At 40.6% G+C, this 16,597-nt stretch overlaps 1 protein-coding gene across 3 annotated transcripts in view; it reads right to left on the reverse strand.

The window, feature by feature from the left end:
* Positions 1 to 6,372: 6,372 nt before the first annotated feature.
* The window catches only part of LOC100083071 (sodium channel protein type 9 subunit alpha), a 94,112-nt gene continuing 83,887 nt past the window's right edge, over positions 6,373 to 16,597 (reverse strand). For all 3 annotated transcript variants that reach the window (XM_029072111.2, XM_029072109.2, XM_029072110.2), the window contains 5 exons: positions 16,107 to 16,160; positions 15,516 to 15,653; positions 13,614 to 13,718; positions 12,872 to 13,142; positions 6,373 to 10,329 (listed from right to left, as the gene is read on the reverse strand). In XM_029072111.2, coding sequence (XP_028927944.1) covers positions 9,152 to 10,329; positions 12,872 to 13,142; positions 13,614 to 13,718; positions 15,516 to 15,653; positions 16,107 to 16,160 — 1,746 coding nt within the window. In that variant the 3' untranslated portion in view covers positions 6,373 to 9,151. The remainder of the gene's footprint in view (positions 10,330 to 12,871; positions 13,143 to 13,613; positions 13,719 to 15,515; positions 15,654 to 16,106; positions 16,161 to 16,597) is intronic.

Below are 16,597 nucleotides of genomic sequence, written 5' to 3' on the forward strand. Positions count from 1 at the left end.
TTCAGGTTTATCAAGTATCTTTTCAAGTCCAAGAAAAACAAAGACAAGGATTCTCCTCTCTAGACAGGAAACTTCCTATAGATATTATTTTGTCTAATAGAGAATACAGTACTATGTGAGGAATTCGTTCCTGGAATTTCCTCTTCGGCTCAGTTCTAAGGCTATTTAATAATAATAATAATAATGTTGGTATTTGTTAAGTGCAGAGCACTGTTCTAAGCACTGGGGGAGATACAGGGGAATGAGTTTGTCCCACGTGAGGCTCAGTCTTCATCCCCATTTTACAGATGAGGGAACTGAGGCACAGAAAAGTGAAGTGACTTGCCCACAGTCACACAGCTAAATGGCAGAGCCGGGATTCAAACCCATCACCTCTGATTCCCAAGCCTGGGCTCATTCCACTGAGCCACGCTGCTTCTCTATTCATGCTGCTTCTCAAATAGTATCTATTTGAAATAGATACTACATTTTAATAACCTAAATAAGGACAAATAGGGAAAAGAGTAAAAAATGTCCCTCTGAGACAGCAATCCTCTCACACTGGTTCAGAGCCCGTACTGCCAACTCAGCCTCTTCCCTCCCACTACTGGAAATGGAAATGAAATAGGTGAGAGGAGGAGTGAATGAAAAATATTTCCTAGGAATCTACTTTAGAGGATTAATATACCTCATGCCTCCAGCTAAACATTTTCAGCCAATCATTTATTGAGCACTTGCTATGTGGAAAGCACTGTATTAAGCAGTTGAGAGAGTGTATGTACTATAACAGAGTTGTTCACATGTTCCCTGCCCATGAGCTTCTTCCCAACTCAATCCCTTCCTACGCTGTCTCAAGAGACATACATAAACTGGACAGAAAGAACACACTTCCCACCCCCCCATAAATGAAATCACTATGTAGGGGCTGTGTATAGCAGAAATTCCCCTTCCAGTTTCAAGATGCCCTAATTTCAATGGTTAACACAGCCCCATTACCCCCACACATGTTTTCACTTAGGATTTTTGGTCATGGCATTTTTTTTCTGCCGGGGAGGTCTGTTCATCTGTGAAGCAAAAGAACATTAACAGCAAATTGAAAACATTCCCTTTGGGGTTTACTACCATCTAAAGTTACTCCCTTCAAGTTTTGGATATCCTAACATTCTCAAGTCCTTTTTTTGTCTTTTTTACCTTGATGCAGAATGAATGTTAGTCCCATTTGCAGCAGGTCTTTCCAGCTTTATCTAAGCACACAGGATCAAGCCCCTTGTCAAACTTCTCCTCAGGAGAGGATTTAGCTCTGTTGTCTGGGCCAACTGATTGCTCCCAGCTGCACACCACTAACCTCATCAATTCACCTGGGGCTTCTCTTTGCAAACACGGCACAGTCCACACCTACTCTTCCACATGTGTTTCCACTAAATCCCTTGAAATTCAGTTTCTCAGTTTAGGTCTATGTTGATTGTCTTTGGTTTGAATTTGTAAAGTTGCTGTCTACTTTAATGTGGACTAAAATAATAATAAAAAAGGTTTTTTTGACCCTTGCTAGGCACTAACCATTTTACTATATACTCTGCTAGATATAAAATAATCAGATTAGATACAGACCCTGTCCCATAAGGGGTTCATATCCTAAGAAATACCAAGCACATAGCACTTGGGGTGAGGAAGGGGGGAAATCAGTGAATGCTTGTTGACTGACAGTCTTAAAAGTTAACCAAAAAATGATCTATATCCCATGCAAAAAGAGCTTTAGTTTCTTTGGCTTGCTTTGGGCAGGAGGGTCATTTTATTTGGCTGGGTCTGTGTTAAAGAAATTTGGACCGTGCCTATCTAAGCCTGTGTCATACCTGTGTCTGTGGCCATCACAATATTTGTAATAAAACATGTTATGCTGCTTAAAGGATAAATTGTGACTGGCGGTCCCCCAAGATGGGTGCAGATACCTCAGCAAACCTTTCTTCTCTCCCTCAGTCTGGTAGTAGTAATCTAGCCCACAAAGTTGAGATTTGCAGCAGAAGACCCACTTCTTCCTGTTCCACTCCTCTTCTTCCCTTCCCACTCGCCCTGTTCCAGGCAGCTTTGGAATTATTGCAGCCTAGACTTCCAGCCCATTTTTCTCACAGCTCAAACTGCTTTTGCTTTCAAGAAGCCCTTGAAGTTTGCTTATTTTTTTTCTTTTTCTGCAGTCCTCATATTCAGTTTCGCGGGAGCCTTGAAACCAACCTACTTTAAATTCCCTGGTGTTGTGGGATATTGATGTAATTTGCACTAAGTTGATGAAACCCCCATTTGAATCACTTGATACCTCTGAGTTCAAGATATTCTTCAGGGAAGGATTTTTTTTCCTTCCGTGGAATTGAGCATGAACTGCAAGTTTGCTGTTTCTGAGCTAAAAGTGTAAGACATACCTTTCCCCTCTTGACGTCTGAGCAGTGCTTTCCCTGCAGGTCAAGACACAGCAGACAAGTAACATGTATTTTCATGGAGAATTTCCAAGTGAACCTTTCTCTGTGATGGTCACACTCGGGATGTAATCCCACACTGCTAGCTGTGTCAGTGTTTTTATGGTAATTGTTAAGCATTTACTATGTGTCAACCACTGTTCTAAGCACTGGGCTTGCTAATCAGGTTGGACACAGTTCCTATCCCGCATAGGGTGCACAGCATAAATCAGAGGGGGAAGGATTTAATCCCCATTTTATAGATGAGGTAACTGAGGCATGGAGAAGTTAAGTGACTTGTCCAAGGTCACACAGCAGGCAGGTGGCAGAAACAGGATTAGAACCTGGGTCCTCTGACTCCCAGGCCTTTTCTCTTTCCACTAGGCCATGCTGCTTTCAACCAAAGGACAACTAAATACAGTAATTTACTTGAAATCCTGTCGACTGGCCAATCTAGAGACATATTTTCTAATTGTCCATAACTACAGAATTTCTAGAGCCCCTTGGAGCTTGTTAAAAAAAAAAGCTCCCATTCAGGCCACAAGCCCTATGCCTTGTGCAGTCCTTAACACTGTGGATGCCCAACAAATAGCAATCCCCAAGCAGGGATGAAAGTAATGCATACATTTTACTAGAATGATAAGCAGATATTACACAGTGAGGTGGGGTATAATTTTATTTATTTATATTAGTGTCTACCTCCCCTTCTAACCTGTAAGCTTGTTGAGGGCAGGGAATGTGTCTGTTTTATTGTTATATTGTACTCTCCCAAGCACTCAGTACGGTGCTCTGCACACAGTAAACACTCGGTAAATCGTATTGATTGACTAAATGGACATGGCACGGCTTTAAAACCATGATGGAATGAGGGCATTGAGCTGGAACAGGGGGAGGGTGCCTTAATTCTGAGAGAGGGTCACTGCAGGGGATACTATACTGTAATTAATCAATGACATTTATTAAGGGCTATGTGCAGAACACTGTAATAAACCTTTGGGAGAGTACAGTACAACAGAGTTGGTATCCTTCTTTTCTGCCCACAGGAGCTTACAGACTAGGGGGAATAATGTAAAAGGTATTACATGGGCAATTATAAGAGTATTGTCTTACAGTTTATGCATACATTATCTTAACAATGCACTTGGGTAGTGGTTGACCACCTAGTTTCTTTCAAGAAACACTGGAAACTTCCCATTATTCACAAATTATTGCAGTACAATGACATCTTTAGTTACTAAACCAAGGGCAGGCCATACGGGACTCACATTATCCCAAAGCCTTAGTTTTAGGGGTTATTATTTGTAATAATAACAACAATAATAATGCCACCTACACAACTTATCAGTGGATAAACTAAGGCGCAGAGAGGCCAAGTGTCATCCAATATCATCCAGCAAGTGAGGAATCTACCTTAAAATCCAGGTCTTCTGACTTCTGTGGTATTTCCACTAGAGTAACACAAATGAACAACTTTCCTGTCCCACATAGGGCTCACAGTCTAATATAGTTAAGTGTGGAGTGTTTGACAAAGCCATATGTTTATAGCCACATGTTTAAAGCCTTAAATAATTTGCATTTCCTTCTTGAATGCAACAAATGTCATCACACCAGGATCATGTGTGCTCTAATTTGCAATTTCCCCTCACTCTTGAAATACAACCATGCGCGGCAGTTTAGTTTGCTTAGGTTACTTTCAGTATGATTTGTTTTCTGAGCCAGACACTGGGGGAACCTGGTGTTTTCTGTTGCAGAAACTCTAACCCTAGGATTCGGAACAGAGTCAGACTTAATATCTTACTACAGAACCAATATACTTACTAAAGATCGATCTCAATCGTTCCCTAGCTTGGACAAAATTGATCGGAAGACATTCTCTGCTGAAACTTGCCAGTAACATTTGGTCCATGACTTCAGAGATGGAAATATTCTAGTCCCTTTTTGCCCTACTGTGAACCTGTCCTACCCACCTAAAGTCACTATTAGGGCATGCTGGTTGGCCTGACATAGATTCTTATTTGTTTTTGTTTTGCTGATTTGCAATCCTGCATTATGTAGTGATCTAGCTCACTGAGGTCTATTCGTCCTAGGTCAAGGCTTAAGCTGGGAGCGGGCTTTCAGATCAAGTAGTCTTATTTTACATTTGGTGCCATTTTTCTCAGGGGTTGCAGAAAAAGAGAGAGTTGTTGAGCTAAAAGGACTGGGAAAAACCATTTCCTTTGGGCAGGGGAATGCCTTGCATTTTTCTTTCACGTGAAGACTGCGAAAGTAAATGCCACAGAAGCTTGTTGAGGGCAGGGAACATGTCTTCCCAACTCTATTATATTGTCCTCTCCCATGCACTTATAGTAAGCACTCGATAAATATAGTTAATTGAACTCTTTTGTATTATACTTTTGTAAGTGTTTAGTACAGTGCTCTGCACACCATAAGCTCTCAATAAATAACATGGATTGATTTCTCAGCAACAACCTTACATATGCGAGAACACGAGTCATATTTTTACAGTACAAACTAGGATCTTTTGCAATTTCCTTTCCACATTCAGTGCCCACTAAGAGAGTTTTTTATCCCTCTCTGAAGCAGATGAGCTGTCAAGAGATATTGATGGGCAAGTCAAGCAGCATTAACGGAGTGGCTTCTTGCTTATCCTAAATGTTTTGGGGCTGCTTTTCTCCTTGGGCAGAGGTAGGTTTTTGGAAGATAGGAAAAGCCTTTAGGAAGTCTGCTTTCATCACTTTACATATGAGAACTTAAATTGCATGTAAAACAAGAAGAACATATCTGATGATATAAGAAAACAAGCTGGTACCTATTTTAGACAATTTTCTAGGTGGGCAAAAATACCTTTAAGATTTTTATGTATTTTATTACACTTATACAAAAATTGATAACTTCTTCCTAAGGGGCCTCCAACTTGGGTGGAAAGGCTGGATAGATGGCATTTGTTAAGTGCTTACTATGTGCCAGGCACTAAGCACTGGGGTAAATACAATCTAATCAAGGTGGGCACAGTCCATGTCCCACGTGGGGCTCAGTCTTAATTGCCATTTTACAGATGAGGTAACTAAGGCACGTCTCTCTCAGGATTGCACCTGCAAAGTTTCCAGTACTCTACCAGTCTTGACTATGGGAGAGTCAAGCAGAGGCCTACCCATTCCTAGCTTGGGTAGTAGCCAGCGATTGGAAGGCAGTCTACTACAAATCAAAACTCACTTGTGCTGGGCGGCAACAGTAGCATGGGAGTGAGTCGAGGGTGGAGATGCAGGTTTACTGCGTGCAAGGAGACAAAGATAAACCACTTCTGTATTTTTACCAAGAAAACTCTACGGATACACTACCAGAATGGTTGCAGGTGGAGGTGGGGCGTTCTGGGAGAGATGCGTCCATGATGTCGCTATGAGTCGGAGATGCTCGACGGCATAAGACTAGACATCGAAGGCACAGACAAGTGAAATGACTTGCCTGAGGAGACAAGCAATCTCCTTCTGCCTTGGCAACCAGATTCTTCTTTCTCTCTACCACTTGGAAACATATAGAAATACCTAATGTCTTTCCTTTTTTTTTTCTGATATGTGTTGTACTCTCCCAAGCGCTTACTACAGTGCCCTGCACAGAGTAAGCACTCAATGAATACAATTGATTGATTGATTACTAGGTGCCAGACACTGTATTGAGTGCTGGGGTAGACACGAGATAATCAGGGTGAGCATAGTCCCTGTCCCACATAGGGTTCATAGTCTTAATTCCCATTTTACAGATGAGGCAACTGAGACACAGAGAAGTTAAGGACTTGCCCAAGGTTACATAGCAGACAAGTGGCAGAACAGGGATTAAAACTCAGGTCTTCCAACTCCCAGGCCAGTGCTCTTTTCAGAAGGGCATGCTTTTTTGCATTGGACAAAAGTAGTCACTCTCCCTAGAATAAAACACACACGTTAACAGACACACATGATTTAAATTTTCTAGTGGCTTTATTCTCACCTTCTGTTACAGTGTGTTTCTTTTAGTAGAGCTGTGGCTATATTACAGTATCAATCAATGACATTCAGATTTTCTTAACCAGTTGGGAATCTGGGAAAATCATTAAGTATCGTGAAAACAACACAGATAATATTTATGTTGTATACTTACAGCCATTCCGTAAATTGATTTTCACAAAGCTTTCTTAAAAATAATTGCTCCTCAAGACAAGGGAAATTGATGCCTCTGTTGGGGCCAAACTCAACTCTGAAACACATGGACCTGCAACTTCTGCCCCTGTGCTGTTCAGTCTTCTTTACGTGGACACTGATTCTTCCAATTCCATGTTGTGTCCACAGTACTTCATCCTGGCCCCCTCTATCATGAGAAACTGAATCATAATAAATTTTGGGGAAAAAAAAGAACATAACCATTTGCCCTTAAGGAGTGTACTTAAGAACAGTGATTTGTTTTTCAGAAACCACACAATCGTCATTGAGAGGAAATAAATTCTCTCCCTGAGCCATTTTTGATCAGGTGTCACAGAACAGAAGGGCTTCAACACTTCTGTATCATTGTGTGTCTTTATTCTAACTTATTGATGCATGTATGTACAGTGCCTCACTTTCTACCTTACAGTCATTTTTAATAAAAATGGAAAAGGTTGAATGGAAAAATGTGACATAATAGAACCGTTACTCTGTAAGCCAGTTAGCATTGAGGTTTTACCATTATTTATGGTAATGTCACTTGCATGCAGTTAAATAATGCAGCTACAAGTTGGTCATCTTATTAGAAGTACGAGTCTCTAATGACCTTTATCTTGTATTAAAGCCCTGATATGATTTGATGATGCAAAGCTCACTACTTAGTTTTCATGTGGGGGGCATGGGGAAGACTGAATTACCTACATAGTTCTAGTACAGCATAAAATAACATTGAGTAGCCCTATATAAGTATTCACTTGCAAAATATCCCATTAATAGACTGGTAGTGTTAAGAATTTAAATAAAGCATTCATTTTCCAACTATCACTTCTAAGAAGCCAATAAATATAGTTCCCAGTTTCAGTAAAAACTATTTTCATTTTAAAGTGATATCGAAGTAAACCCTCCCACTGTTTCTTCATATTGGATTTTGTCCGTTTTCTGGGTGAAAAAGTAACATGGATATAAATGAAAATGAACTGTTTTTCTTTCTTGTAATGTACAAAAGTTCTAAACAAAACAGATTTTTTTTTTACAACTTTTTATATTATAAAATTCTAACCACATTTTCATTAGACTGAATAGTTAGCAATGCCAGGAATTGTCTAGGTGGACCATGCGTTATATAGTTACCAAAAAAAGAAAGAAAGAAAAGCTGCCCTGAAATCATCACAAGGAATTGCTTAAGGCCAAGAAGCAATGAAGTCAAACTATTTTTTCAAGTTACAACTATCATGTGGCTTACCATATTAATCAATGAATGGTATTTGAGCGCTTACTGTGTACAGAGCCTTGGACTAAGCACTTTTTAGACTTCTGAGGAAGTCTTGATTGACCAGATTTAAGGTGTACAAACACACATCTGTAATTGCCCACAAGTTACTGGTACTATAAAGACATGGAATGCAAAACAAATACCAACATTATTATTATCAAAACCTCATTATTGGATGGAAGCTTGCCAACACTCAATATGGGACATATTTGATGCAAGAAATACTGTGCTGAAATCATCATCTTCCTGCTGAGACATGCCCCATTCTGTCAAATAGCTATTTCCATATCAGCACACATTTACTGAGATACAAATTCCTATCTCACCAACTGTTGAAGGATTGTTAAGAAATACTGCAAGAGGAAGCAAAACAAAGAAAGTCATAAAGTGTTACTTTGGGTTACTTTAGGTTTTTAGGGTAGATCCCTAACGTAGTTGGTTTTAGAGAGAAGACTCAAAAGAATCAGAAGTAGCTGCTTCCTCTCTCTTTCATCTGCATGCTTTCTCTCAACACTACATACCTAGCATCCCTTCTTCGCACCAAATGGAAGTTGCACACATAGACTATAAGGAGAAGATCCAGAATACTGGGCACAAGAACTTGCGAGCGAAGGCTATAAGGCTTAGTGATCTGTATATGACGAAGAGTCAACAGCTTACATATTCTTTTGGGTGGGAAAAAATACAGAAAAATCCTGATGCAGCATAAAAAGAATTTTCGCACCTCAAAACTTAGAACCCCTTTCATAATTGGCAGTAAATAAAACTCTCCCGTGACCACATTTTGCCATTCAGAGTTCAAAGACTCAGGAACCAATATATCATTCCTATCATAACATTACAGAGAATCAAATCAAGGACCTTCTTGAAACTTAGCTAGAATGCTTATATATGCTCATCTATGCATGAAAAATGAATCTGAGCAACAGAAACATAGTAAAAGATGATCACAGTTGAAATTAGGACTATCTTTAGCAAATTAGTGAGTTTTATTTTAAGCAGAAAAGTTTTAGATTTTTGTATTCTTCAATCAATGCTCCCTGCAATCTGATTTGCCACTGATCTCTCTTCTTTGGCCAGTAGAGCGTACAGTTGGTTCCCTTTCTCAGAGTGTCACAGTTTACTGATGTGGGGTCACTGTCTCGTTATAGGCTCTGACCTGTAAGTAGGTTTGTAAAAACAGTCAGTTTGGCATTGACCTCTTAGAGGAGTTCCACTGACACAAAAGGATCACCGTCACAGGCTGTAAACAATTGCTCACCAAATGGAATTATTTGTTTCTTTTTTTACTTTTTACCTTCTCGGGAATCTTTCCCTTTGTCTTCCTTTTCAGATTTGTCTTTTTCGTACTTTTCCTTGTCTGGCTTTGTTACACTGTCATAGGGAGGTGGGGACGTGGTGGAGGGGGTCACATCTGCTATCGAATTTTCATTAGGCTTGTCAAAAAATCTATCTTCTTTAACAGATGAATCAACGCCACCGTCTTTGTTCAATACAATGGGGGCAGTTTTGACATTTTGCCTTAAGCGGTAACGCTTATATGCACTTTGAATGATAGTAGCGGATACCTCCTCTTGCTTCCTTTTCAGTGTAGTTGTAATTGGCTCATAGGATACTTTGGAAGGATTGGCTGCCATGAATCTTTCTTCCATCTGTAAGCGAAGAGTGTCCATCTCCCCACCTTCACCCAAAACACGCTTGGTGAAAGCGAATAAGATGTCGAGGCAGTGGATCCGGTCCCCGCTGACCATGGGCAGGTCCATGGCGATGAGCTGGACTTTGTTCGGTTTGGCTATGAGAAGCGGGGGATCCAGAGCCGCAGCAAAGTCAGAGAGTTTACTGTACTCTATGAACTGGGTTGCGTCGGGGTCAAACTTCTCCCACACCTCATAGAACATCTCAAAGTCATCCTCGCTCAGGGGCTCGGCGCTTTCTTCGGTGGCAACGCTGAAGTTCTCCAGGATGACAGCGATGTACATGTTCACCACCACCAGAAACGATATGATGATGTAACTCACAAAATAGAAAATCCCAACAGAGGGGTTGCCACAATCTCCTTTGACTGAGCTTCCAGGGTTTGCTTTATTTGGGTCACAGTCTGGCTCTCCACTGTTCAGGATTGGCGCCAGCAAACCGTCCCATCCAGCGGAGGTGGTGATCTGGAACAGGCAGATCATGCTGTTGCCGAAGGTTTCGAAGTTGAACATGTCATTGATTCCTGCTTCTTTTTTAACATAGGCGAAGTTGGACATGCCAAAGATTGCATAGATGAACATGACCAGGAAGAGCAAGAGGCCGATGTTAAACAAGGCAGGAAGTGACATCATCAGAGCAAAGAGCAGGGTGCGAATCCCCTTGGCTCCTTTGATGAGCCGCAGGATCCTCCCGATCCTGGCCAGTCGGATCACGCGGAACAGGGTCGGGGACACGAAGTATTTTTCTATCAGCTCGGCTAGAAACATGCCTGTGGAGAATCAACATAACAAAAATGTTTAAAACGTTTTACACTCAATGTCATGGAGACTAGGAATTTTTCTAGCACTGATAAGACTACAATCACATATAATTTCATCCATTAAAGTTTATAACTTCTTGACTGCCAATAATGTTCCTTAATGGCAGAACTAAGAATTATGCATTGTAGATATTTTAGTGCTGAGGAGGTGATATCTGGGATAGGAAACACTTTCCTTTCCTTTATCTTTCAACTCCCACTATACTCAGGGGTAACATTATAGCATCTGCCAGAAAATACTATCCCATTATTAAGTAATATTTATTAAACATGTACCGTGTTCTGTCAGGCACTGAATACGGTAAATTAATCCAGATAAAATTCCTGCCCACCTAGAACTTACAATCTTTGAAAAAAAAACAGTCCCTGAAGTAGTTGGAAAAATAGTAAGGTTCTGCAGTAAACTTATAAAATGTTTTTCTTATTTTTCCTTGGCATTCATTTTCTAATACTTCTAAGGTGAAAAAAAAAGCCTCTACAAGAAGCATTTTGGGGGTAGGAAGGAAGAGGAGGCTCAGAGATAATCATTGTAGAATTTGGTTTTTTACTTTTTTATGGTATTTGTTAAGCACTTACTATTTGTCAAACACCACTCTAAGTGCTGGGGTAGGTATAAGTTAATTAGGTCAGTCCCTGTCCTGCATGGGGCTTACAGTTTAAGTAGGAGAAAGAAGAGGTATTTAATGCCCATTTTGCAGTTGAGGAAATTGAGGCACAGAGAAGTTAGGTAATTTGCCCAAGGTCACACAGTAAGCACTTGCCAGATGCAGGATTAGAAACCAGGTCCTCTGGCTTTCAGGTCTGTGTTCTTTCCATTAGATCATGCTGCTTCTCATTTGTTCAGCATTTACTCTGTGCCAAGCCCTGTACTAAGCACTGGGGTAGATGCAAGATAATTAGGTTCCACAAGGTTGTTCACAGTCTAAGTAGGAAGGAGAACACAAACTGAATCCCCATTTTGCAGAGACATTAACTGACTCACTCAAAGTCAGCAGCAGGTAAGTGGTGGAGTCAGAATTAGAACCCAGGTCCTCTGACTCCCAGACCCATGCTCTTTCCACTAGGCTGTGCTACTTCCCATAGACCACACTGCTTCCCCACTATATGTCTGTAATATGTTTCTCAAAAATGCAGATAATAATAATAATAAAAATTATGATATTTGTTAAGTGCTTAATGTGTGCCAGGCACTGTAAGCGCTTGGATAGATAAAGCAAATCGGGTTGGACACATCCCTTGGCCCAAGTGGGGCTCACAGTCTCAATCCCCATTTTACAGATGAGGTCACTGAGGCACAGAGAAGTTAAGTGACTCGCCCAAGGTCACACAGCAGACACGTGGTGGAGCCAGAATTAGAATCCAGGCCCGTGCTCTATCCACTATGCCACGGGGACCCATCACGCTGTGGGATAGATCTTCCAGTAAATTTAAATGGAATTAAATACAATCAGATTCCATTCCAAAATCATCCCCGAGTCATTGAGCCCTTACAGGCAAATGGCACTTGTAAAAAGGGGATTCAAAACCTGATCTCCATCCTACTTAGTAAGAGAGTCTCATGTATCTACCCCTATGCTTAGTACAGTGCTTGGCATATAGTAAGTGCTTAACACAGGCAGTTAACAATGTAGATCCTGATCTGCCCCTCCTACTCCCCTCATCCCTTCCCCACTATTCCTAGGAACTTTCTTGACTCTCCTTTAACAAGCACCTCTGTCCCTTCTCTCAGCTGCCTGTCAGTCCTCATAGCCACGGAGACCACGGGTAGCCTCAAGCCGGAGGCATTTCCAGGTAGGAATAGGGACAACAGCTCCCCAACAAGTTGCAACTCCCTTCCCTGGCCTCACCAAAGGAGGTACAAAACTGGGGCAGGAGAAGAAGATGCAAGTCTGGCTCTAGTTGATGAATGGAAAGCAGGGAAGGTGGAAGACACCAAATGGGTTATTCTTTCACTCACGCTGAAGGCGACTCAGAATCAAGGCAGAAGAGATCTCCACTCCTTCTCTTCCTCCGAAGCCCCCCGCAAAAGCACAGAGCCAGGTATTCAAGTTACTGATTGATAAGTGAGGTGGCAAGATAGCAAGAAGGGAAGACAGGGATTGGGAAGGGAAGTGTCCTTTTGGTGGTAATTGGATTTAATGCTTGAATGTTGGACAGGACTTAGTGTGCAACATAGCTCTGGATTTTCATCTTGTGGTCATTTGGAACCAGGGGTTTGCGTGTACTTTCACACCACTTCCTTTTCTGCCATCAACCTAAAATGCTTATTCTTTCATATCAAACTCCAAATTGACTCCTTAAAACTGTGCCACAACCTTATGTGACAGTCAATTCAAACACTGTGTTTTCACTATGGGAAATTTGAAAAATTCCTCATGGGAACTCAGGGCATATTGGTTTTTGTTTTTCCTTTCTCTAAAAAGAGATTCCAGAAAGAAAATCTGTCTGATTTCTGTATAGTCTAACTGTAAAGACCAATCGGTAGTCTCACCTACGATGGAGAGAATGACAACCACAAAGTCAAAGATATTCCAGCCAATGGTGAAGTAATAATGGCGGAGGGAGATCAGCTTCAGCACACATTCTCCCGTGAACAGCACGATGAACACCACGTTGATCCAATACAAAATGTCAGTCATGTATTCGCTCTGGTCATCGGTTTCCACCATCATGGTTACCATGTTCAGGCAGATGAGCACCATGATGGTGATGTCAAAAGCTTGTTTTGTCACCAGATCAAAGATAAATCCTTGGAATCGGTTCTGTGAAAACAAGGGAAGACTTACCTTCTGTTCAGCAGACTTGCAAGTAGGTTCTAAAGATCATTAGGTGCACACAATTTTCATTTCAACACTACCTCTTAACTCAGAGCTACTCTTCGCCCTCCAAGGCAACTACACCACATCATCATTTCTTATCTCACTGGGCTAGTAAATACTCTGAGCATTTCCCAATGAACCCAGATACATAGGAAAACCCATCAGAAAGAAATGGAGGCTAAAGGTAGTGTTTACCAAATTGCTTTCTGTCCCCTTGCATTAGGTCTGTTTCATAGATTTCTTTAAGGCCTCAGGCACCTCAGCATGTATACAAGTAGCTCTCTTTCTTAATCTTCTGATAGGTAGGGAAATATCTTTTCCCAGAACCAAAATCACTCATGCTTTATGGTACAGAAAACCTGAAATCAAGATTTTTAATTGCTAATCTGGATGACTAAAAAGTAAATCTCTTACCCCTGGTCGAGGTATAGGTTTTTGTGGTTTCTTAGATCCCAGTTTTTTCATTGCATTGTAGTATTTTTTCTGTTCCTCCGTCATAAAGATGTCTTGACCTCCAAAGTGAAGAACAAATCAAACCTATTTAAAACTATCTCTATTGCTGCACTTTTCCCTTAAATCATTTATAGAGATTTTAGATTCTTGTGGGCAGGGAATGTGCCTATAACTCTGTTATACTCTCCCAAGCACTCAGTACAGTGTTCTGCACACAAAAGTGCTCCATAAATAGCACTGATTGATATTATTTTAAGAGATGTGGTATTATAAGTTGAACCCCTGGAAATGTTCTTCATTCAAGTCAATATGGCTATAAAATGAAACCCATATTACAAGATCCATGATTTATGGCCACCTCTCTTCCTTCAATCCCTTAAACCATTCATAGTGGGGAGCAGAAAACTCATGCTGTAAGGCGAGGGGATGGGCAGGTGGAAGGGTAGAGAGGAGTAGAACCTTAACTCTATCAGCACTTGATATTTGTTACTCCAATAACAGCCTGGTGCTGTTTTTATTTCTCCACCTTGATATCATGATCTTTCCAAAGTCTTTGCTCCAAAAGAGTGATCCCTGTCAACCTACTTGCTTATTCCACTCTGTGCTCTAGTAGAAACTTGACTGTTGGGAAAGACTGAGGGCGAGTGTTATTGACCAAACCACTGCTACTATAATCAATTCCTCCACACAGGTGCTCAGTCCTGAAATCTCGAGACTGACACTTAGCTGTCATTCTTGACAGTATATACCCTCATCATCACGATCCAAGACTTTCACCCTTGTTCTGCCTGTCACGTGCCAGGCTATTCTGTGTTCTGCTGTTTCTTCCGAGGCCCAACACATAATTGCCACATGGTCTGACATTCTGCTTTATTGCATCTTTCAAATATTACTTCTGCTTCTCCTCTTTGTGTTTATTTCATTTCAGCTCATCATGGAGCAGTTGTTTGGTTATCCTATGGTCATCTATTCTCCCACATGGCACCCACTGCATGACAGTGAACCCACCAGACCACCCTGACCCTGACCAATTGGGTTCACTCAGCACTTAATATGTGAATATCAACAGGACTAGCCCGGCAAACCTTTACGATCCAAAAGGCACCCAATCTGAAAATCTCCCTCTTTGACCACCACCCACAAAACAGCATCTCCAGGCTATTTAACCTGAAGCATCCTCAGAAAACAGAGAGAAAGCTTTGAAAAGAAAGCTATCTTGCAGATGCTCAGACATGCTTCCAAATGGCAAACAAGCAGGTATAAGGCAAGAGGTGGTGCTGGGGATGGACACTGGAGGAAAAAGGAGACCACTGGCAAAGGTAATGGTTTTCATTGTATCTCTTGATCTGGCATTCCAGAGGCAGCAAACACACATGATCTCAGTAGCCAACAGGAGAGTCAAGAGGCGAAGGGCAGATAGGAGGGAAGAGAGGCAAGAGACAAAGTGCAGGTAAGAGGGAGCGTTGTAAATCCAGGGCCTCTGGCCATGATGCGTAGTGGGATTAAAAACACACAAACATGGATATGGACAGGGAAATCTATGTATGCATGTATATATGTATACACACACTTCAAGTTATAAACAGATGCCCACATAAAGAATGAAAGTTGTGGCAAATTTTAGGTCATGCTACAAATAAAAAATAATGGAGAGTTGACTGAAGTTTAATATTGGCATCTTCAGGAAATAACTACAAATCAATATGCAGGAATAAACATTGTTTTTTATGAGGTATTCTAAATTGATCATAAATTATAATAACTGTTTCAAATGATCACATCAAACTCCCAAACTAAAGATACTCAATTGTGATTTCTTAGAAAAGAATCATTCTTGGCTTACAAAAGATTTAAAATACTTATCTTCTTTTTTTGTTGGTTGAAATTATCTATGATGACACCAATGAATAGGTTCAGGGTGAAGAATGACCCAAAGATGATGAAGATGACAAAGTAAATGTACATATAGAGGTTTTCTTCATACTTGGGCTGCTCGTTTATCTACAAAACCCATAAAATTAGCAATATCAATACTAAATTTTAGAGCTGACTTCATTCTACATCTCTAAATAAGATATCAAAACATCTGTCCTGAAACAATTACTGCCTTTGTTACTTTTTGTTGCTTTGTTTTTAATTACTGTGTCCTGTGTATGTTTAATAGATTTCAAGTCCTACCTATTTATAGGTCTAGCAAACATTCATACGTCTGTGGAAAATTCAGCTGGCTCTTAACCATAAACTCAAAACTACTAAGTGCTACATAAACTCCGAAGGAATCTGAAACATGGAATCCCATCAAGCATGTTCATTTTAAGATAAAATATTCCAAGTTAACAATTTACAGTTTATTGCCAATTGGGGCCATTTCATTTAAATACAAAAATGACATTACTAAAATCTTAGAGACTTTGCAGTTTAAATTACAGGTCTTAAATGATACATTCTACTTACATTAACTGAATCAACAGCTGCATACATAATATCCATCCATCCTTTAAATGTGGCCTACAAACAGGACATTTAATTAAACGTACGTATGAAGCTTATGTTAAAAAAGAAAGGCAAGCAGAGTCAGTGCATTTCATAAATATCTAGTCAGATCGGGTCCATTTTGCCGCATTTCAAAATACTGCTACAATGTGAAATGTATATTATTTCATATATCGAAGCTGCTTTATAAGTTAATCACATCCTTCATATTCTTTCCTAACTACACCATAAATGAACAGTACTCTCCAATGATCCCCCTTCAAATCATACCCAGACCTGAACTGCGGGTGAGGTGAAAGAACCTGAAATAGGGGAATGCTGGGCTAAGTCATCAATGACAAATGCTTCTGACCAAAGAACCATCTGGAGCATCTCAACAGAAATCCTGAAACTAGCAGGCTTCAGTGACTGCTGAAGCAGGTAACCTGGCAACTGACACGTAGCCTATGGTG

Source organism: Ornithorhynchus anatinus, chromosome 9, assembly GCF_004115215.2.
Source record: "Ornithorhynchus anatinus isolate Pmale09 chromosome 9, mOrnAna1.pri.v4, whole genome shotgun sequence".
NCBI classification, from domain to species: Eukaryota; Metazoa; Chordata; class Mammalia; order Monotremata; family Ornithorhynchidae; genus Ornithorhynchus; species Ornithorhynchus anatinus.